Raw genomic sequence first — 24,007 nt, 5'->3', positions numbered from 1 at the left:
AGGCATATATGTATAATGATTTATACTTACCATTGTTCTTTACATTTTAATAACGCAACTTGTTACGGATATTGATGCTCATGAATACCAACTTGCACGATTCTCGAGATCTTAATGTGTTGACTGGTGTTGTTTATATCTTTCTGAACGAATGCTTCCGGAGATCTGGCATGCATGGCCGTCGAATCCATTGTCGTTCCGTTAAGACTGCATGCGATTGAAATCGCGAACCGTAGGTATAGTCCGCGACGCGAAGAATTCGATGGAAGGCGAAGGAGGATGGGACGCGTAATAGGCGAGGAAAAGGTGGAGGGCAGAGGAACAGGAGGGAAAAGATAATTCCAGCCTTTAAATCACTCGAAGCGAATTCGTGCCAGCCATTCTTCTGCCTGCTTCTTCGCGAGTCTTTTCCCCTCGCGTCACTTTTCTCTCTTCCTCTCCGGTCGCGAGAGAGCGCGCGGAGAGAAAGACGAATTACTTCCGGCTGCGCTCCTCTCTCGGAACGTACAAGCTACGAGCGGCTCGGCGAGTTAATCAGGAAATGAAGATGCTTCGATCGCCTCCCGGGGGAAAAGCAACGTCTGTCGACCGTAGGGTTAATCAGCGACGGGGTTTAGCTCTATCTCTCTCCCCCTCTCATCCCCTTTTTCTGTTACACAGTCCAAGGCAGGAGGAGGGAAAAAAAAAGAAAACGAGTCCGGACACGCCCTGAAGATCGCCGGATGATGTCGTTAACCCGATACAGTCTCGAGAATGTTCTGATGATAGACGCCCGTTCGTTTGTCGCCTCATTTTGTAAAATGTGATGGGGATATATTTTCTCTCCTTTTTCTTTTACATAATTAACGCCCTTCCGACAATCGAGATTTTTTGCCTCTTTAATCTACCTTCTACTCTCTGTACTGTGATCAGAGAGTAGAAGTTTTCGTTCTAGACAGTTCGTATACGAAAATGATTATATCGTCTAATATTGCGGATGATACATGAACATCATTTATTTAATATGGTAAAATTGATGCCACTATAATAATCGATTACGGAACATAGATGCCTGATGAACGGTATTCAATATTCGTTGTGCATGACTATGCCAAGTATATTATCGTTGGAGAACATCCGCGCCGCTCGCCACCGGCGATGACGGCGAAGATGGAATGGCCGTCGGCGCTTGTATTTAAATAGCTAATGGTTCGAGGAAGCGCGCAAGCTCATTGTGATTCAGGATATTGGCCCGCCAAGGAAGGAAGGACTCGCTTCCTGTCTGCGCGCACCCTCCTGCGTACTCTGCAGCTTGCTCGCTCTTTCCCTCTCTCTTTTTTCGTCCGCTCTACGAATTCCAGACGGCCAGTGTACCGCGCGTCTTGTTCGCACGTCGCATCGTCGAGAAGAATACGCGATTTCTCCCCTTCGGTGGGATCGACCGTCAGATTCGGTGCGATTAAAGTATCACTGACTCTCCACAAAGCGACGCGTCTACCGCCGTTTCTAGAAAGAACAAGTGTGTCCTATATTCAGCATTGCGAGACTTTCCTTCGTCCGTCACTCGGAATAACGTTACTCTCGCCGGTATTAAATTCATTTCCTAGTTAAACTTAATACCGGTCTGACAAGACGTGCGCGACGAATTATATCTCTAAAAATTTGTCATTTATTAATACGTGTGCTTGTGTAGTATTAATACATATTTAATATAATCAAATACTTTTTTCAATCATATATTAAGCTATTAGATATAATAGAGTTGCCCAAGCTGCTTCTCTGAGATACGCCCGTTTCTAGATTGTTCTAATGATAAGATACGAACGACGAGATTCAGATTTGAAAGTCAATGGTTGTGTACTCGTGGGACGAAAGTTAGCAGCGCAAAACGAAGAGCTGCAAAGAGGCTGCAATGTGGAAAGTTGAAAATTGAAAGTTGCAGATTTATAATTGCCGGTGTAAACGTAGAAAATTTCATTCGCCAAACAGCAACATCAGTAGATTGCTTTATCTATTAATTAAAATTTGCGTAGAACTTGTATTCGACTTACCATATCAGCAGTTATTTGCGACAGTGCTTATAGAGCGCGGATAACTAAACAACTTAATCACGTAAAACACGATCTTTAGAAGAAATAACATACAGCTCTCTCGAGTCACGAGAGCGAGAGACACGATCAAGGGGATGATGTCAATAATCGGGGGCGCCGCGCGGGTCTCAGGTGCGCGCGACCGATTTAAAATTATCCCCGAATGCGTTCGCAAAACTGACCTACATCCGGACCCTCCCGCGGCCGCTCTTCGCACGCTTAATTTCCCTCGCGCCGCGCCGCCCTCGATCGTGGTGAAAAAGAGGTGAAGAGAGGAGGAGACCTACCCTCTCCGAACTTTCTCTTTTTTTTCCGGACGTCGTCTCTTTCCTCTGTGCTCGCCGAAAAAAGCTCGCCGGCTCTCCCGTGATTCTCCGCGGCTGGCTTTTTCTCGATACGTAGTCCAACTCCCGCCTCTGCGCCTCTGCGCCTCTGTTTCCACCCTTCTTGCTCCTCTCTGCTAACCCGCGTCACCGACCGTCGTCGTCTTTGCAGCCTCCGCGAAGATTCCTTTTTTTATAATCACCGAGGGAAAGGTAACGTCGACCGCTTCGACGCCTCTTTTTCTCTCTCCTCCTTGAAACCAAGAACTTCTTCCTGCATCTTTGACCAAGAAGAGGGACGATGATCACCCTCGCTCGCCCTTTTCTCGGTCCACCCTTTTACCCCGGTCTCACGCCTCACGAATTTCCGCTCCGTCCGGCCGGGATCGATTTCCCGCGGCATTTTCCACGCCGATCGGCCCGGAAGAGAGTGTGTCCACGAGAATAGGAGCGGCGGGTGTCGGGATGGAGGGAATCGCCGCGGGGACGGGGGCGAAGAGGGCGGCAGGGTGATGAGCGCGCGCGGGGAGGAGGACGCGGAGGGGGTGAAGGACGACGTGCTGTAGGCGGTCGCAATAGGAAAACTGGGGTAGACTGTCCTTGCGCTCACGGGTGGTTATTGGAACGTTGGCACGGCGACGCTTACCTTCGTCTACCGGGTGTCCCGCTTATGAGGCCGTGCCGCGATCTTGGCACGCGCGATCAGCCATGAAAATGCAACGTGGTTCCACGGGGAGAAAGGAAAATTAGTGACGACAACACGATTTCGCGTTCCACGAGACTAAATTTTATTCGATCAGAGGAAACGCGGTCATTAGACGCGGTATACGTTTTAAAGTCACAACTATAAAGTTCCAATATTAAAATTATAAGTTTTAATTTTCGAGTATGTGGATAAGGATATCTTCGATATACGTGCAATATTTCTGAGAACAACTAAATTTTCATTCGTTTTCATTGTTTCCCTGTTGAATAAATTTTTCTTCGAATTTAAAACGGCTTTAAATCGAATACTGAAATAAATTCGCGCATTTAAGGATTAAGATTAACAGTTTAGAGATTTACGGTTAAGGATGGGGCTAGAAATTTTCGGTTTCTTACCCTTCTTCTAAATCCTCCAAAAGAAATAAGGAGAAATGTAAATTTAAATAAGGGGAAACGTAAATTTTATATTTGTACCTGGAGAAACGAGACGCGCCTACGTTTCGACTGTGAACGGAACTCTCTTTACGCCTCTCGAATCATTGAAATTCGATACTCACGCGGAGGAAGCCGTAAAAACGTTTTGAGAACGTGGGATATTCGAAATATGCCGTGTGTACATATAAACCGAACGTTCCAAGCAGCTGCATATCTCGCGGCTGCACGTTATTCTTTATTAATTCAGTTTAATATCTTTCGAAACCGAATCATATCACGCGAAAGGTCGAAGTTTCGAATTAAATTCTTGCGAGAACATAACCTTTTCCATTAGAATATATAATATATTTATTGTGCATTATTAAGTTACGTATGCAATTATATTATCACTGTACATAGAGTGTATTTGACCTCGTCAATCTCAAGTCCACAAGAAAGCCAAGTAGATTCACACATTGATGCTAGAGACAAATGCGCTCTTCGCACAAGGTTCATTTATTATGACTATCCCACTTCGACACGGAATGCGTGTGATTTGCATCACGCACTGCACCACGGTGCATCATCGTCGCGCGGCCGATAATAGCCGTAACGGCAAGAATATATCTTCGCGGTTCTTATCGTGGCACGATATCCTGTTCCATCAGTCACTCAAATCGGGAGATGAACGTTCGTATCGATCGTATCGATCGATCGACGATTGTGCAAGCCCGTAGGACATCTTTCTTGCATCGAACTTGAATGATTGGACACCCCGTAGATCGATCGTTCTTGCCGTGTGCGCGGAGCGACTAATCAACAAGCCCTATCGGCACTATCTACGCTTGAAAGGGACACCCTGTAGAGCGATCGATATCTCCCACAAACGGCGCATTAATTACCAACTAGTGGCTGCAATCACGAGTGGAAAATAATCAGCCGACGAATGCGCAATTAATTTCCAGCGCGCATCAAATTTTATACGTCGACTGATCGATAGGGAGGTAATAATGCGTCGTCCGGAATAAAAACGAACGAAACCAGCCGATCCCGAACAAGTTGTACGAATTCGCGCTTTTGTTGTTTTACAATTGTTCACGATACACGCCGCGGGCACAAATTCGTTACGAAAGGATTTTTTTTTTTTTTTAGCGAATCAGCGCTGGAAAATTACAAGTGGCAATTCATCGGGCGCATACTCGTGATATTTTGCGAGCGTTTTGCAAAATAAGATTTCACGTGCCAATAAATTGACAGAAAATACAATGTTGGAAAATTTTTCTCGCTAACAGGAGTTTTGCATTGCGTTCGTGGAAAATCAATTTTTCACGAAGTTGTCATATTTTTCATTACCGCCAATTTATTATCGCGGGAGATTTTTCAGTAATTAAACTACGAGTTAAAAGTTCTCTCAAACTCGTGATGTAGATTTCAAAATTATCAGCACGCTCTCTTTCCTCAAGTTTGCAGTATATAAAAAAAATCGTCAATTTATAAATTTATATGACTTGCTTTCCCAATTTTATTCAAATATCGTTCAACTTTCGTTTGTAACTCTCAAGAAACTGATTGCAACGCGCGTTATAGTCTCGTTGTTACAAGGTTGCACGAAGGCAATTGCCCGAGAGAAAGTTTGTATGAAAATTAGCAAGAATTAACAGCGCACTGAAAGTCCTCGGCTACAAGAAGATTTCCGTACAACCCATATTTGTTCGCGCAACTTCACCGGAATTAACGTAGATTTATGAATTGTGGATCGACGCGTTGAAAGTCTCGGAGAACAGACGGTATAAAGATTCCATCGACGACGACAATGATTTCTTTCCGACACCCGTTAGACGGAACGAGCAGCACCGGAGAGACGAGAGCCGCCGCGTGCATGTCGTAGGTACGCGAACGGTGCATAGAGGAAGAGCAGCGCGCGTCGCTGAATGCACCAGCCCTGACCTACATAGTAGAGCGTGTTGTGGGCTAGGCGAGCCTACGCTAGAGCCGCCTAGACTATTATAGCAACGAGGCGTAGTCCCCTCTCCTCCCTCTCGGTGTGAGGCGCGTGACGGGCAAACCGTGTAATCGCGCTCGCGCTTTTTGTTCGGTTTCTGGGGGGATCCAACGGAGGGGAATTACGAGGGGGTGCGTAAAGGATCATCGGGTGCATTCCGGTCCCGGCTGCGCTGCGCACGTTGCAGCCTGATATGACTTGGGGCGAGTTTTTGGGCGCATTACAAAAAAAAGAGACGGAAAGAGAATAAAAACGTGTGTTAATTACGCAGGTGTTGTTAAATAATGTAATTAGGACACAAGTGCGACGTTAAAATATCCGTAATGACGTTAAAATATCTTTTTCATGTGGTCAATGTTTGGATAAATAAATAAATGGATAATAAGCATTTCGAATTTAGAGATTTCTGCAAGTTTTTACGATCAATTTTGTCGGATCCTACAATGTTTATAATAATAATAATAAAATGCACAAGGACATTTCGAGGAGCAACGGGATGCGTTTACGAAAAATGACGTGTGAAATTAACTCGGTTACCATTCCCTGATGTGTCTATGATGACTATTATTTTTATCAGTGAAAAATCTTACGTTTAATTATGGTCCACTATTATAATTGCTTCTTGCGTCACGATTAACCCGCTCATTTTGTATTCACACACGCGCACGACGAGCAGTTTGATGAGCAAAAAATCTAACGGCCGATGATACCGCGGCGAGCTCGTGCGCGCGTTATTATATCATCGCGCGGAGGCCGACGACAGTGCCGCGACACGATTAACATTATGTAATATACGCGTTTTATACTGGGCGGCCGTTACGCGTGGCTCGCGTTGCACAATGTAACACGATCCTCGGATGCGACAGCAATGAGAGTACTATTTTCCAATGGAAATGCCGACAATCCCGCGGGCATTCGCCGGCGGGCTCTCCCGTATTCACCAAGAGAACGACGCAGCATCGTCACCATCGTCGTCGTCGTCGTCGTCGTCGTCGTCGTCGTCGTCGTCGTCGTCGTCGTGATGGTCGTGATTACCGTGATTGTCGTTCCCGGTGTCCGTCCTTGACACTCTTCTGCATCCCTCCTCCGCTCGATCCTCCGGTAATCCTCGTTTGCGCACGAATTAACGGACCGGTAATTCGTGAACTGGCCAGTGGACCTTTACGGCGAATTGTCGCAATTCTCGTTCTCCAATGGACAGCGCGAAATCGACCAGGGAGTCATGGAATGTCCAGAGGTAGAAGAGGAGGAGCACAATCAGCCATTAGTGGAGAAGGGAGGAGACGCGGAGGAAAAAGAAAGTTCGCCAAATACCGGCGCGAAGCAACGTGCACGGTCGGGATTGTGCAATTGAGAAATTAGATTCCTACGCTGTTATTTTACGTAATGAGTCCTTTGCGAGAGACAACTTCGGAGACGCGACGTTGGTGTTTGCGCGTCGCCTTCGGCTCCGTTAATTAAGGCTGTGCCAATCAATCGAAATTCTTTGACGGGCGGAGATGTACTTTTTTTGCGTCTGAAAGAGTAACGACTTTTCTCGCAGGAAGAGAAAACGCAAGAAGCGACGCTGATAACGGTGATTGCACGTAACATTTAACCCTTTCCGAATAGATATCATTTTGTCTTGCATAAGCAGCGCGATTACTTTTCATTAAAATTATTCCGCTTTTACAGCAAGTAAACATTGAGATTATATATTTGATATAATTGCATGAATTTTTTTATTTAATCCGAAAACAGACGACATATTTTTTTGAATGGTTCATTCTTCCTCTATTAAGAAAAGTTTGTAGGTAAAAATATTCTTTTCTTTCTTTGAGAAGAACAAATTGACACAATTTGATACATTACATATATAACTACATTTAATATGATAACTGGGATATTCCATCTATTTACATTTAATGAGGAGCAATTTTTATTCCTAAAATATAAGTATAAATATGCCATAGGAGATCAAGCATTTTGTTACTTTATCTTCAAACAGGCAACGTAAAAAATCACAGTAGGATTTTTATGTCCTTTTAATTGCTGAACACTTACAGTTTGTCGTAAATTATTTTCACTTTAATTGTAGAAAAAGAGTTTACCAAAAGGGTTATGTATACATACGTCACGAAAAAAAAAGGGTTTTGTATTGGGGAAGAGCTCTCTTTCTGAGAAAATAATGTCAGAAAGTGTAATTTTTTTCAATAATGAAAAGGAAGGAAAAGGAATATTTTTATTGAATATAAAGAAAGAAAGCGGGCGTAGAATGAGACAAGATTCAAGGGTTATGCTGCCCATCTCGCCCTTTTACCTGCTCATTGGAATTCTCCCAGTCGGTACCGTTAGAATGAGGCATCACGATCCTGCAGGAATGGGTAACCCAGTTTCTTGCAATCCAACATGCTCGTTTAACGGTACATCTCGGCGCGCAGGATCCCGATTTTACGCCCTAATGAGAAAGGAAGGGTTGCCCACCCCCCGTGAGAAAGAATTCACCCGACCGTCGTGAATCCCTTTAAAACGTGCGCCTATACTCCGAGATCGTCTCTCTCGTCCTTTCCCTCGCCCTTTCGTCGCCCGCGGCCCCATCTCTTCACCCTCGCCATTCTTCTTCGATCCTTTCATTTCCTCCACGTAAGACACGTTGCGGTAACATGGGTTTGATTGAAATGGCTCCTTCGTCTTGAATTTCCAATGTTCAACAGTGTCAGTCTTCGAAGATACGTCAGGGATTGACGGTTTCTCTGTTTCAAACTCTTGTAACGTTTATCTATTCCAGGGAAGTTGAAAAAATGTAAGCTATTATTTTTTCATGTAAAAGAGAGATGACTCAAATATGCAAATTTAGATTTTTCAATTATTTATTAAAAATATTTTCTATGCAAACGAAATTAAATGACCGATATGTCTTTCAAATTAAGTGTCAAACAAATTTGAAATGTCACAAAGAGAAATGTGATACAATATACGAAAGTTAGGTCACAGCGCATAAGTTGGTTCCTATTTCTACTTCTACTTTCTCACACTTTTTGTATCGCTGCATTTCCCCGCCGCTGTTACGGAAGAGCTATTTATTATATTCCATTTATTACTTCTCTGCCCCTGGCTGTGCGTCAGTCTCGTTTTTTTCATCCGCTTAAGGAAATGGGCGGACGCACTTTGTTCAAATGTATATACTTCGAATACCTTCGTCTCGCGTGTAAACGATTCTTCACAGCGGAGAACGTTCACTCCTTGACGCTATTCAGTTACGAAAATGGGTCACTGCCGGCGCGCCGTCATTTCCGTGAATGTAGAAAGAAAGTATCGCGGTAGGAACGGTAGCAGTTCACAAACAACTGTAGGCTAACCATTAAGGAAGTGTTCTTTTGAGAACGTAATTTATTTCAGAGTGGATATTTCAAAGGGACATCGAGACAGATAAATGAAAATTTCACGTAGAGAAGAATTTTTGATTTTATTATTGATACTAAAATTATACTCAGTAAATTCTCGAAGAAATTTAACGCGAATCTAATGGACACGCCTTCTATATTTCTCTCAAACGAATACGAAAGAGGAACAAAGTAAATTATTGAAGATAACGAAAAATGAATTAATTACAAGAAGATGAATTAAACGATACGAAGAAGAGTTAATTGAAGATTGATACTGTAATGTAGACTATAAGTGTGGAAGAAGGGTAGAAATTACAAAGAGAAAAAGAGATTGAGAGAAGAGTGTCGGCACAACCCGATACCTCTTCGTGCGTGATAACCAAGTTTCTTTCGCGCGAAATCCTCACCTACACGTCACTGTGAATGCAATCATACACATACACGCGTGAAACATATACGCACGCACATTCCCGGAGCACTCTCGGTTTCGTCGGAGGTGGACGAAGTGGGTCGCTCACACAGCCACGCGCGGCTTGCCGTTTCCGCTATCGAAACTTCCGGCTTTGGCAATCCGTTAATGTGAGAGACGCTAGCTAGCGCCACTATAATGGCTCCTTTACAGTGAATTGTGCCAGCATGTAAGACGAATTAACGTCGTTAATTAGCGCCGAACTTATCGATCGGCCAATTCGCTATTGTCTCGAAATCACTACTGCTATTGTTTGCGGCTATGCATTCCCCGTTTCCTCCACAAACTTTCCTTATCCCATCGCATTAACTAGTTGCATTTCAAAATTAATTAACAAGGAAAGATAACAGCACGCTCTTTACGTGTATCGTACAATATATTCACATCATAAATTATATAATAAATTGGAATTAAACCAATTAGAAATTATATGTAATAAAAGCTATACGAAATAAAACTTTTATTTTCAATATTCTAAATAATTATTGATATGAATTCTTTTATACGTTATTAATTGTCAAATACTAATTTAAAAAATTTAATTTGCTCGCAATTTATATATTAATTATTTTGTCATCACGCGCATAATTAAATAAAAAAATATTACGCAATTGTTAAGCGGTACACGAGTAGATTTTTCGTTCAATTAATTTTATTTTCGTTGTTTTCCGATATTTGTGAAATATTTGTTATATCATGCGACATGTCTCCTCCCGTCCCCTCCCCCTCTCTTTCTCTCTCGAGCAATTTAATGCAACAGTTTTTTCCAACTCTGACATAATTCTGGTGGACATCAAATTGACACCGACTGTAAATCAACACGCTCGTAATGCTTTAACGATCTCGATTAGTGTCAGATTGTATATTCGTCGATATCGATTGCGCGCTGTCGCGTTAATTGGAATGGCTCACTTTTGTTCTTGCGCTTAATAAACGATCGCGCTTCTTTCCAGCTATTATAATATCACTTACCGCATTTTATACGCATTTTCCTTATCTACGTTTATCGAAACACGTACGCAGAAGTCACGCAATCGATTTCTTCACCGCAAAATTTCTTTCTCCTGCACAACCCATCACGTCATTACGTCCAATAGATGTACATCATAAATCGTGTATTAATCCTTTCAAGGTAAAATTAAATAAAAAAATAAATAAAATGTGAAATTTCTGAGCAGAAAAAAATAATGACTTTAAATAAGTATTTAATTGTCCAAAATCTGAACACTAAAATTCTTCTTTTTAATAATATAATGCATAACAGAACTATAATATATAAAAAAAAGTTAGATTTTGCGTTAAGTATTTTCGAGGTCAATTCGTTTTTTAAATCAAAGTATTTGTCTTATGTATACTCCTGTTGAATGATTAATTTAACTATTTGCACGGAAAGGATTAAACGAATCTTGCGGGAACGAAGAAGCTGCTTCATTAATATGCAAAGCGATAAACGATCGCTAAATTACGTAATGACCTATGCCGACGCCCGATAATTGTGTGATTAAACTCGCGTCGACGATAGCACGCGGAAACACGAGATGATCGATCCCGCTTTAATCGCAATCTGGCAGTACATGCATTTACATGCACACTTTAATCATAGGCACGCGCAATCGGTGAGAAATAATCTTTCGTATCATTGCTTTGTGAAATAATTCATTTATTAACAAGAGATAGAAGAGATGAATAGAGATACTCTACTATTCTATAATTATATCCATAAATCCGATAAGAAACGGGAAATCAGTAAGAAAAGATCATAAAAATAACATTCAGTTAATAATACGAGACAATATTCAATGCGAATAAATGTACAAGGCGATTTTTAACGAGTTATGATTTTATGATGTTGAATGCTTCATTATATAATCTGGAGTCGAATTAAAACCGTATTTTTCAAGAAGTAAGTTTCAATAACATTTCAGTATTAAGTTAAGAGATAAGCACGTAGCGAAATAAATGAAATAAGATACAGAAGTCGATGTATGACGCGAATGACCGATTACGATTTTTTACGGTTTATATAGCGGTTTATAGAGAAAAAGATATATTACTTTTCCCTAAAATTTTCTATGTAAAAAAGATTATAACTTTCACGCTTAGTATTTTTCATTTTCTTTCAAAAGAAAACGTTTCGCCACGGGCGAGCACGAAATGCGTAAACACCTGCTGCGTTTTGGGCCATTGTTCCGCACGCATTGCGAAACTATAACGGTTACGCTCTGATAATACTGACGATATAACTGCTTCCGGCAAGAAATAGATATTATCAATGTTATTTACAGTTTGTTTTACACGTAGCTTTTAATATTTTGATACAATTATCCTTCGCACATTATCCGTCATATACGAACATATCCGTCTACAGACCACAATTGTGAGCCGAAACACATTGGGTTTTCTGTCGGCAGTCGATCAATAATCGCGTGACGCTCGAAGGAAGATCGATCATAATACCTCGGGGCTGTCTTCGGGCCTTTTTGCGTGATCGCCGATGGCGAAAGATCGGCGAATCCGGATTTCAATGCGTCCCCGGAGACGCGTGAGATAACGTGGCTCTTGCCTCCTTTTTCGACGCGACGCGCGTTGGACGTGTGTCCTCTCGCTCGCGCGCGTGTGTAAGTACGCGTTCATACGTACCTACATGCCTCACGCATGTAAAAGAGCCGTGCTCTTCTGCCGCGAGTCGGACGCACGTGATGTCACATAGAAAGAGAGAGTCGTTACCGTTACGCAATGCCGGCCACGCCGCATCGGGACGCGCGCGTATGCGTGTGCGTGTGCGAGAAAGTTGCGTGGCCCGGCCAAACGCTGACCTTACGTACTGCTCGCGCGCGCGCGCGCGTACACGTGCGTGTGCACACACTCGAGAAACGTACATATACACACTTATATGCGTGTGCGAGCTCGACGTAAACCCGTTTCGTTGCTATTCGACATGGCCTTTTAAAAAATTTTATCGATGTGAGGAAATTGCTAATTTCCTTAATTTACTTAAATATAGAATATTTTAACACCTTACCTTGTTACGGCTCGATGCTCCTTTTTCTCAATTGATCTTTAAAAAATGTTGGCGAAATAATATTTCACATACTTATAGAATAGTAAAAATTGTATGCAATATCTATATTATAAAAATATAAGATGTGAAATATACGTATAAATAAACTAATAATTTTATTTTTAACATAATATGATGGTTTATAAACGATAAACAATTGTTTTTGACATATATTATATACTTAAAGTCACGTCTATATTACATATATATTTAAATTGATGTGCGTTAGATTTTTTCTAAGAACACTTTCTTCTTTCGCTTAAATGATAATCTCATACTTAATTTTGATGGTCTCGTTATGGTGATTAAAGCTGCGCGCGATGCATATAATTTAACGATCAGATCGGAACCGATACTTGGCGGGCGAGCGAAACTATATAGTCTCTCGGGCTTTTAGAAACCATGAAAACCAGGACGTGGTAATGGTGATTACGGTGAAACCATGCCGACATGTCGATACACCGGAAGTCGGCTTCTGGCACGGGAGAAACGGGCAGGAAGCGCCGCGCACACAGAAGGTGAAAACGCATGCGAAAACTCGTGCCGGCTCAAAACGCGCGCGCGGTCGATGCGGCTAGACACCCGTCCTACCTTCGCGGCATTCGAGGGCGAGTCAAGGCTGAGCAAGGTCGCATCACCCTTGCGAGTTTCCGGTGGGCGAGCGAGATTTATCTCCTGCTCGCGATTGCGTCGCAAACATTTCGATTTATCTCGCTCGATCCGCCGGATCTGTCGAGACGCTGAAGATTGAAGAAAAGGGGCGACATTTTTGACACAAGATCCGCTAAACAAAATGACTTTTCTGGTTTTAAGAGATACGACGATTAAATCTAACGTTAAAGAGAAATAATGGCTAATTTTGACACGATAATAGACGAATGTTTTCAATCTCAACCGTGTTTATCCCGTCCTCGTTTTTCCGGAATAGACGGCGCCGACGGCGGCGAGTAATGAAGATACACGATCATTAAATCTCAGGAGTCGATTAAAATCTTCATAATGGATTATGTGTGATAAAAATGCGAAACGACACACCTGAGTCGCGCATCGGGTCTAGATGCGCCTGCAGAGGTGCGCGGGACTAGCGCGACGGTAGTTTTGAACAATGCCGGAGCATCGGTTTACTTCCGGGAGCCTTGAAATGTTTGGAAGACGCGCGCATCCTATTTGTTCGTGGCGGATCTCTAAAAATAAATATTACACTCTTCGATTGAAAAGAATGCGACTCGCGTTTAGTATCAATCTCCGCAATGGCCGTTTTATTGCAAAAAGAAAAAAAGATTTGTGAACGGATCGTAATGTAATTTAATAACAATAAATTTACGTGCATCTGGAGACATAATCCCTGATAAATTTGGCGTTTGGTATATGGCACTAAATTTAACTATGATTTTTTTATCTGCGCGATCGTGTGATTATCGAGTCGATTCACGAATCGGCGTCCCGCGCAGTGACGTCAATAATCGATTCGCGCCGCAACCGCGTGGTCGTATGCGTCTTCTGATTTTCGTGTGTGTAAACGCGCCATGCGTTTTAATACAACATTAATTTTCGTCTTATCTGGAACTCTCGTCTAATCTAAGATTATAGTAATTGGACAAATGCAATGTTTAAGTGATAAGATCGACAGTCATTATTTTTTAATAGTTACACTATAACAATTATTTTTCCTATTGTGAATATACTGTATAGCGACAATGGAAGGGTTTCCGCGAGAACGTTGCATTCTTTGTTTTCGCAGCGAGTAACGCATCCGTGGTTATTACGATGTTGCGGCTCTTACGAAGCCACGGAGATACGCAATTTCTATAGCGGAGGCGAAAATTATTCATGGAAATGCCGGCCTGTAATCAACTGTACTGCTGCGCATTAAGTGTTGGCATTTATATACGATTTCATCGATCTCCAAGCAATCTCTCTCTCTCTCTCTCTCTCTCTCTCTCTCTCTCTCTCTCTCTCTCTCTCCGATTCGCGTATTATATCATTACAGGAATCTATTCTGACAAATATTTCCAAAAAACTGAGAGTTTTTACTTTGCAAACTAGATCCGGGCATCCGCGGGCTTAATTTTAACGGGCAACGTTACCTGCTATTAGCGTTATATGACCAACAGTAATGAAAATGAAAAGTTACGGTAGGTCGCAGAATTATTAGAGACCGTTAATAAAATTTATGATGACTGATAAACTTACTCGAATATTTAGTCACAACGGTGTAGAAGCGATGTTAGAGGATTCGATGCTTTTCATAAATATCAGTTAAACAAAACGGGTTTATTTGAATTGGTCAAATTTATGTGGACATCAAATATCTCTCTAATATTTCTCCATCGTATTTATCCATAACTCCGAAAGACTCCTGAGACACGTGCCCAATGGCAGACCCGTAATGTTGCCCAATTCTCGCCGATCTTCCGAAAGCGAGGAGACGAAGGATGTTTGCATTCTCTCTGCGCGGCTCGAGAAATCGAGGGAATTTGCGTGTCGATCAGATCGCGCGGTTTGAATCATGTCGTTCGTCGATCGCCATTTTCCACGGCGGATTTTTCGGGCCCGCTGCAGCGAGAAATTGCTTAATGAAGCTGCCGCGGCTCGGCGTATCGCCTGAAAGGAAGGTAGAAACATTACAGTGGGTCAAGGAGAGACGCCGGCTTTCACTTCCTCTCGGCAGCCAGCGCGAGTTCCTCGAGAACGCCTCCCGTGCCGCGGCTTTTTTCCCTTCTCCTTCTGTCGTTCCTCTCGTCGTGAGAATGTTTATCCGCCTATGACTGCGCTTAATTATATCAACGGACGAGAAGATACGTTTATCTCCCGACGAACAAACTAGATCCAATTAATCCGGATCGAGCAAAACGCCGCGGTGCAATTACGAATCACGATAAGCGACTTATCTTGGAGCGTCATTTTTAAATTAATGAGAAATCGGTTCTTTACGTTGTAAGAGTGCGCGACTTGCGCTTGTCCGAATATTTTAGTAGCACAGTGAATATAAATGATACTGTACTTTAATTTCTAAAGTGACAACTCATCGTTAGTTTTACTTTTGATATTTATGAGATCAACATCTATTTTGACATTCCAATATAGTGAGCGTTGATTATCCTCTGGAATTTCTAGATTTTGTAACACGATTTCATATTTTGTAGACAGTAAACTGAGATGAGTGGACAAATCGGAAACGTAAAGAGTAAAGACAAAGGTTTTGTTGAATAAGTTTATTTGCATTTCAGTGTAAATTCGAGAAAGATAAACTTACACGTTTAAACTTCTTTCCTAATATTCGCAAAAAAAAAAAGAAGACAATTCCGTTCCCTCATATTTATTACTTGACATGAATTAACAGAATTGATTCGCCACTTATTCTCATCTACTTCGTTACAATCCTCGACTTTAAAATTCTATCGTTTACCCATTGGTCATTCCTGTCCAATGTACTCGCGTAATGTGAAGCTAAACAAGATTAATATCTACTTATCTAAACGATGTATCTCGTTATCTTTGTTACAGTGGACACCAGGGAAGTTCAGCCGCACGACCCGAGCGAGAAAGAACAGCTGGGCCTCGCGAGCGTAAAAGTGGAGCCGGGATCTACTAGCGCGACGACCACCAGTAGCACGGGGACTCGTCTGCTCCACGGTATCCTCTCCCAGCATCCCCAGCAGCATAGCCTGGGGCTGCAGAATGGATACGGCCGACACTTGGGCGGCCACGCACAGATGGGCCAACCGCCTTACACCACTGCCGCCATCGCCACGACGAGTACGCCAGGTAAGGCATTTCAACGAGGCCCTATAAAAATACCGATGAGTTTTAATTGTCCACAGATGTTATCGTCTATAATCGTTTTTTTGGCGATAGATTTGCCAGCGTTGCAGCGACATTGAAAAATTTCGATATAGATTTTTAAAGAATTTTATAATATAATTTAGCATAATAGGGGGGCAATGAAATCTAAAGGATAAGATTGAAAAGAAAAATGAAAGAATTTAAAAATGGATTTGATTTTCTAGTGGAATTGAATACCCGAACGCATAACAAAGAGAGAGAAGTAAAGCGAGATATAAATAAAATAGGAAAGAAAATAGATACTCTCGATGTCAATAGGAATTTGATATGTATATTTATATACACGCATGATAATAAAATAATGTTAATAAGAAATAACAATTAAAGTAATTTAAATCGACCTGACTGGCAATATATATATAACGTCTTTCCGATATGAACATTGAAAAATAAGAAATATTAAAAAATATAATATTAAAATAAAAAAAAAGTATCAAAATATATATAATATATAGGGCGGGAGAGAATAAAATAAGTATAGTAGAAAAGTTTAGAAAGTTTTTTGACATTTCTCTATTGTTCAGAATTTAATCGCAATATCGATGTTGTTTCTTAAATTAGAATGATTTATTTTAAAAAATCAAGACATACTTACGTCAAAATCACATTTCTGGTTTTTTTTTACTTTTTTTTTACTTTTATAATTCAATCGTATGTAAGCTTCTATCCTGAAATACACAATATGTCTAAAAATTTCATAGTTATGAATTGTATTGTAAAATGTCAAGATATCATATCTACAAACAACGAGATTGACATTTGTCGGGTAAAATAAGACATCAATTTCCGTTAATTGGATCGCGATACGATAGCTCTTGTACATTGTTCGTTACCGAAGTGACAACTATAGTTCGATCACTTGGACGTTTTGTCGAGTAATTGCATCATAGTGCTACTACTGCGCTAATTGATCGAAGAACAGAACAATAATCAAACGCGACAGCAGTTAACGAGAGAAAGGAAAAAGAAAACTCTTGGCGCGATTTCTCAAGAATGATCGTAATATGATCGCAGGAGCCGCGTAATAACGATGTAAGCCAAATTTCCGCGTTCGTAATTCGTAAGTTACAATTAGTGGATCAATGTTGATTTCACAAAGTTGCGTTACGCAACGGTAAAAATCGCGCGCACCGGTAACAAGCCGCCCGTTGCATATTCGGTAAGAATTCGGGCGTAAGACGGTTCTTAAAATACACGACTCCGATCGTTGCATAAAGCAGCGCCGGTCGATCGGCGGGATTCGCGGCTATCGGCTTGCGCCAGTCTTGCACGCTCGCCTTGCGCAACACGACGATGAGGACGACGGTGATGATGACGATGATGACGACGATAAAAAGAAAGAGGGAGAGAGGACAGGAGAGAAACGGAGCAATGACTCCGTACAGAACCCTTTGGGACTCGTTTGAGACTGTTAACCGCGTCGCGCGAGGGAGAACAAGCGAGAGAGAGAGAGAGAGAGAGAGAGAGAGAGAGAGAGAGAGAGAGAGAGAGAGAGAGAGAGAGAGAGAGAGAGAGAGAGAGAGAGAGAGAGAGAGAGAGAGAGAGAGAGAGAGAGAGAGAGGTACCGTGGGAAGAGCGAGCGATATGCATACCCAATGACCGGATGACCTTCGCCCGTTGCATAAAGATGCCTTTAATTGACGGCGCGCGCGAAAACACGTTCGGCGTGGCACGGCTCGGCGACGCTCGATAAAGCCGTACGAGCGGGAGAACGAGAGCCGCCGCTGGACCACCTCGATGGGAGATCTAATTTGTTTAAAGCGGCGGACGAAAGCGACGTGTACGTGGCTTTAATTTAGGGTCCGGCAAAGAGCCAGTGAATCCCTAATTTATCACGACCGCGCGTAATATGTTGAAGCGGCTATTCGATAATTGCGACGTACACTTTGTATTCATTGAGTGTTTAAACCGACACGATGGTCGCTTCAGCTATGTATATATACCGGTGACGTCAGAAGCGAGGATCTGTATCGAAATTTCCGTGGCAAACTATGCTCTTCTGTAAAAGAGATAGCTTTTCGAAAGAGAGATTAAAAGTAAAACTTTGAATAATACACCAGGAAATTGAGAATAATTTTAATATACAAAGCATAATGACCGCGTGACATATTGGCTTAGAAAGCGTCGCGAAAGTGAAATTAATCATCCGTCGTGTGATTTTATTTATAATTTTACTTCGCTAATAGAAATAGATAATGAAAAGATCATTGCTTAAAGAAACGAGTTTTACATAAAAATGGCAAAAGACAAAGTTTCCGCAGCTATTCGTTTCAATAATTTTTATTTGTTTAGAAATAGAATATACGCAAAAGACATATTATTCACATTGCGAACGTAACTTTCAGCTCTCTCTCTCTCTCTCTCGTAACTTTTCGCAAAATTATTCTCCTTGGCGCGTAGCGCTTTTGCCGACGAAATAATAATGTTCGCGGAGGGGTTGATGCAATTCTTTCTCCGTACAATCCTCTCGAGTGCCCTCTATTTTATTTATCGCGCTGTTCCGCGCGAAACGGAATCGCGCGAGATTAATTGACGGTGTCGCGTCTTATCGCCGGCCGTAAACTCCGCTGACTATTTATCACAGAGGACGCGTCTCCTCCCTTTGTTTCATGGCTGGAAGCAGGAAGCGGATCACTGCCAGCGAGCCCAGCGGACAGCGGAGTCAGCGACGTCGAGTCCAGCACGTCCTCCGGTGGCAACGAGGACGCGAATCTCTTACTGAAAGCCAGGCTCAATCCTAATTCGTCCCTCCAGCCAAGTCTGGCGTCTCATCACTCCCACCTGTCGTCGGGTGAGCTCGATCTTTATTCTTACGCACGCTCATTGACGTGCTTAACATGTATGTGAGAACAATTTTTTATCATTAAATATATTTTTATATTTTAAACAAAATATTATTTTCAACCAATAATGAACGTCTACGCGAGAGATTCTTTATTTATTTGCGCTTTCGCCAAAATTTACAAATTCGAGAAGTTTATTGCTTCATAAATGTGTTGTTATAAAGAAAACCAATGTAATGGTAATTTTAGAGAACAAAATTTATTAAATTCGTGCTAATCAATTTTGTTGAGTAATAATCCTTCGAGGAAATATTAAGGCCGTAATAAACGACGTTAAATATAAACGTTAAATATAAATGATATTTATATTTATAGTACCTACTAAATCATTTTAACGTCATATCTTGATTGTTCTTGGAGAAACTGGCAACCTGTTATACAAAGATTATAAATACATAGAATTTGAAATCTGTCTTTATTTGTTAAAGAAATTCACACATTTATACGAGAATACTTTTAAGCAATATACATATCTATACAGAAAACTTAAATGTAATTGTGAATTGAGTACTGAATAATTATAAGAGAAAGATTATTTATCGTCAAAATAGTTTTGCACGATAGAAAATGGTCGTTCTAAAAGTAAGATGGATTAGGATTTGATCGAATTTAAAGTTAGGTACTTTGAAAGTTCCGAAAAAAAAGGGACTTAAATGTTTGAATTGTATTTTTTCATTGATCGCCTCTATTGATTGCTCGATAGCAGCGCTCGGCAGATCGGCATGCCACAGCCCCGGTGTGTATCCGGGGTCGACGGCAAGCTTCCTGTCGCCCACCTATCATCCTCATCAGCATCATCCCTCCCAGTATCACCCACATCGGGGGAGCTCGCCGCACCATCAGCACAGCAACCACACCATGGGTCCGACGATGGGGCCGCCTCACCACCACCACCATCATCAAGCGCAGGGTCTCCAGCATCACTTGCATTACCGTCAGCCATCCTCGCGTAAGTTCTCAAACTCTAATTTATTACAACGACGTAATTGGCGGAATCAGCGAGCCCCTCGCTGCGAGACTCTTCCCAAGAATCCTCGATAATTTTGAACAATAGGCAATAACGGGTAATAACGGATAATGCCCGGTCGATGTGTCGGACGGTGACCGATTAAAATTCCGTCGTTGTGAAAACGTGAAAATTAAAGGAAAAAGAAATCGATCGAGAGTAGCGGGCTGAGATTTCGAAATTTTACCCTTTACGTATAGAGGAACTGCGGATAGCAATCCGACGACTAGGATTTCGTGCTAGACTTGCAATGGAGGCGGGCCTTTTCTTTGACCTCGTTTACTTATCGGCAATTTCGACGATAGTAGATGTATCTCCGTTCTCATCGCGATCGATCGGCGGCGGTCGGAAAGAGGAAGAAACGGGAAAGTGCGGGGAATATGGGGGGAGGGGAATGAATACTCGATGAAACAGTGATTTCGGTATCTCGCGGTGGCATCTGAAGACTGGATCGTCGTGACGTAACGACGGTAGCTCGTAGAGTTTATTTCGACTTCGTAGATATCGATTCGATCGCCGTCGGCCAACCAAACGTGGAATATTTTCGCTTTTGATGAGTTACCACGCACGCAACCGTAAAATGCCCTCTATGGTTGTACGATTTAGCGACACTACTGTATCGTGTCAGTCATTTTCGATCTTTTTTTAAACGTTACGAACAGGTTAGATTTATTTTAGAAAAATTACGGGAAATATTACGTCATTGAATTAATGATTAGAGAATATTTATATCTTTGTTAAATATATGACAAAACAAGTTGCGAAACGTTGTTAGACGGGGGAAATGAAAATGTATGACATTTTTATTGTTATACATCTGTGACTTCATGGAATGCTGCAACTCGAAATAAAGTTGTCGCGACAAGATACGAATAGATATTGACGTTATGCTTATTTTGCCCAGAGTTCTTTGAATATTTTTACTTTTGTATTTTTAAAACAAGTGGCCGAATTTTCTTATAGTACGTACCAAACTATTGAGGAGATATTAAATTGCTGATAATTTTGTTTCACTTTTCGTTGTATAATGGAACAATAAGCGAAACTTCATATAGCTTTCGCACATCGTATAATGCAATAATCGTACGGGGTAAACCGAATGATATCAATAAACGCTACACATACGCTATACTGTTGCTTAAAAACATACAATTAATGTGACTAACACGAATATTCTATGGTTCTAAACTGGTAGACACGAGAAAGTGATAAAGGAATTAGAACGTAAATCCGCGATTTTTTTCAAAGCCTATGCTGTCTCGCGGGACAGAAGAAGTCGGGCCGAGTTTCTCGTTGAGCGCGCGAAGGCAGGAAGCGTCTAGTTCGTCTAAGACGAGAGGAGGACTTCCTCCGCCGCGCAGCCGGGATGCCAAGTGAAAGGATTCGCCTTGTCGTCGGCGTCGCGGAGAACGTGGAAGAGAGCGATCGCACGAGCGCCGTCGTCCTCGTCGCTGTCGCGCGCTGTCGACGACAGCGACGTCGACACCTTCGCAGCGCGCCTCGTCTCGTTCTCGTGACCCACTTGCCATTCTCCGATTCGACGGCCCAGATTCGCTTCCTGCCGCCGAAGCATTTCCGTCTATACACTCTCGCATCTTGACAGACGCAGTTTTCTCCTTCGATACTTACAATCTCCATTGAAAAACAGATATTTTCTTCACGAACCTCCGCGCACCTATGGATGAAACGTAAAAATCCTCTTGGTACTTACCGACTATTTTCGAACTTTCCAAATTAAAGTTTTACCAAAGTAAAGCTCATTTAAAATTAGCCAAAAGGAGCATGGTTTTTATTCATTTACATTTCTTGAATTTATTGAATTTCGATAATTTTTAGTGATCCGTGACAAAGTACAAAAATCACGTATAATTGCTTTCTCATGTTTTCGTAATAATAAAGCAAACTTTTCGATGTTGAAAGTAAGCGTAATTCTCGAGACTCAATTTCAAGTATAAAAATTGAGCTCCTGGTAATGAGGTTTTGAAGGAGATTGCGCTCTAAGATTAAGCATGTCAGCGATCCTAAAATTGAGGACGCCGCGGAATAACATTTTGCGGATTGCGGACACTCGGCGGCATTAGATTTTTACCGATTCGTCGACGTCAGGTTTCGGTACGTTTGCGCGGCCAATTTGTCTGCGTCGAGATGTCGCGGGAATTAATTGGAGGGAGACGATGTGGGTCAGTCGTGTCAGTTTGGGCCAATATATACGGGCGAAATAAAATTAATCGGGACGCGATCGACGACCCAAGAGATGTCTCGGTTACGATTTCGCGCACCCCCCACCGCGGGAGTTTCCTCTTTCTCTGCCGTTTAAAGCCGGTTCGACGCGGAATCGGCAGCTGATCATCGTCGACGAGCGCACCTGGCGCCCGCGCCGCGGAGACAGCCGCGCGCTCTCGGATCAGCGCCAAGGTTGATTTCTTGACTCGAGTCGGCGCGGCGCGGCGCGGCGGTTCGCGGTGGAAAGCGCTCCGACGTACAATAATCGCGGTGAAATTCTCCGCGTGCGAGCGCGGAGTATCAATTATCGCGGCGAAAAGAAAATAGAAGAAAGACTGTGGCGCGCAGGTAGGCTGCCGTCGCGCGTCGAGCGGAAGCCAGCGCACTCGTTGCGTTTTATTACGATCGCAGGCCCCGCGAATTCCCGCCGCGACATCGCCGACAATGAGATCGAACTTTCCCTAATTGAAAATATCCCGCGAGCGAGCGCGCGAGACTGACGTTAACCTCCTTTTTACGACGCGCCCGATCGTTTTGGTCGGGGGAAAAAAATTGCCGCGTGTTTCTTTAAGCGCGTTAAAGCGCCATTCGTGCCTGCGCGAAAATACGAACGATCGCCGTTTACCGGACCGTAAATTGCGAGCGCGCGAAATACGTTAATAGACAGAGTCTTAATGAAAATTTCCGTGGGCTCGGGATAAGCTTCCTCCTCGCGCACACTGTCGACAATAACTTCACGGTTAGTCCGTAAAATTTCGCAAGGAATGCCGCGAAAACGCAGCAGCCTTGTATCATTATTTTTCTAATAAATTTAGCGTCTTATTCTGCTTTTTCAATTGAAATATTATGTATAAATTGAAATGGAAATCACAAGGTGTGCTCCAGAAAACAACAATAGCTTGTTAGATAAAATACTAAATATTTATAAGAGAATAAATACATATATACATGAAAATGATTTTTCCTCTTTTTTCTCTTTCTTTTCTTTTCTTTTCTTTTTTTTTAAGAAAAGGGGACTCTGCTGACCGCGTAGAATTTGGAAAGCAATGGACAAAAATGCTGTAACGACGCTGCGTTATACCGAGGCGCGCTCGACGGGCCGCCGCGCCGCGCTCCGAGTAAAAGTGTGCCAGATTGTATAATCGAACGTGAATAAGCAAAATGTTACGCCATAGCGATTTGGTAACGTCGCCGGGCTCCCCCCCCTTCCTTCCTCTTACCCTGGTCCGAAAGGCACGGCCGTGTTCCCATTGCGGTAGGCGCAACGGTCCGCGCGGGGCGGAGATGGTTGCGGACGGGAGAAAATTCAACCTGTTAAGGGGTCGTGCGTTTCGATACCGGATGTGTACCGAAATTGCATCCGGAACATAGGTAACAACAATAAAGCGGTAAAGCGATATTATCTAAAGAATTCCCAGCAATTGTCGTCCTAAGCTGAAACTGAGGAATTGTCTAGCGTTGAAAAAATTAAACTCTGATAAACATAATGTCTCTTGTGCGCTTGTTAACTTTATGATCTATGCATTAATAAAGTTTTTTTTTTATTCGAGTTAACTCAGTTACTTTAACAGATAGATGCTTTAACGGTCATTTTTCTAAAATTTTCATCGAGAAGAAATTGTCGGTTTTTAGTTTGATGACGAATTTTTTTGAAGAAGCTACGAATAAAATTCAGGAAATA

At 42.3% G+C, this 24,007-nt stretch overlaps 1 protein-coding gene across 5 annotated transcripts in view; it reads left to right on the top strand.

Moving 5' to 3' along the window:
- The window catches only part of Eip74ef (Ecdysone-induced protein E74), a 190,450-nt gene that overhangs the window by 137,705 nt on the left and 28,738 nt on the right, over nt 1-24,007 (top strand). For 4 of the 5 annotated variants that reach the window (XM_077404455.1, XM_077404299.1, XM_077404352.1 and 1 more), the window contains 3 exons: nt 15,916-16,176; nt 18,878-19,045; nt 19,801-20,046. In XM_077404455.1, the coding sequence (XP_077260581.1) occupies nt 15,916-16,176; nt 18,878-19,045; nt 19,801-20,046 (675 nt within the window). The remainder of the gene's footprint in view (nt 1-15,915; nt 16,177-18,877; nt 19,046-19,800; nt 20,047-24,007) is intronic. The other variant, XM_077404393.1, reaches the window with a different exon arrangement.

The sequence above is a fragment of the Temnothorax americanus genome, unplaced genomic scaffold (genome assembly GCF_048541705.1).
Source record: "Temnothorax americanus isolate GAGA-0224 unplaced genomic scaffold, ASM4854170v1 Scaffold1, whole genome shotgun sequence".
NCBI classification, from domain to species: Eukaryota; Metazoa; Arthropoda; class Insecta; order Hymenoptera; family Formicidae; genus Temnothorax; species Temnothorax americanus.
Note: the sequence above shows the minus strand (reverse complement) of the source record. Positions and strands in the feature narration are given on the sequence as shown.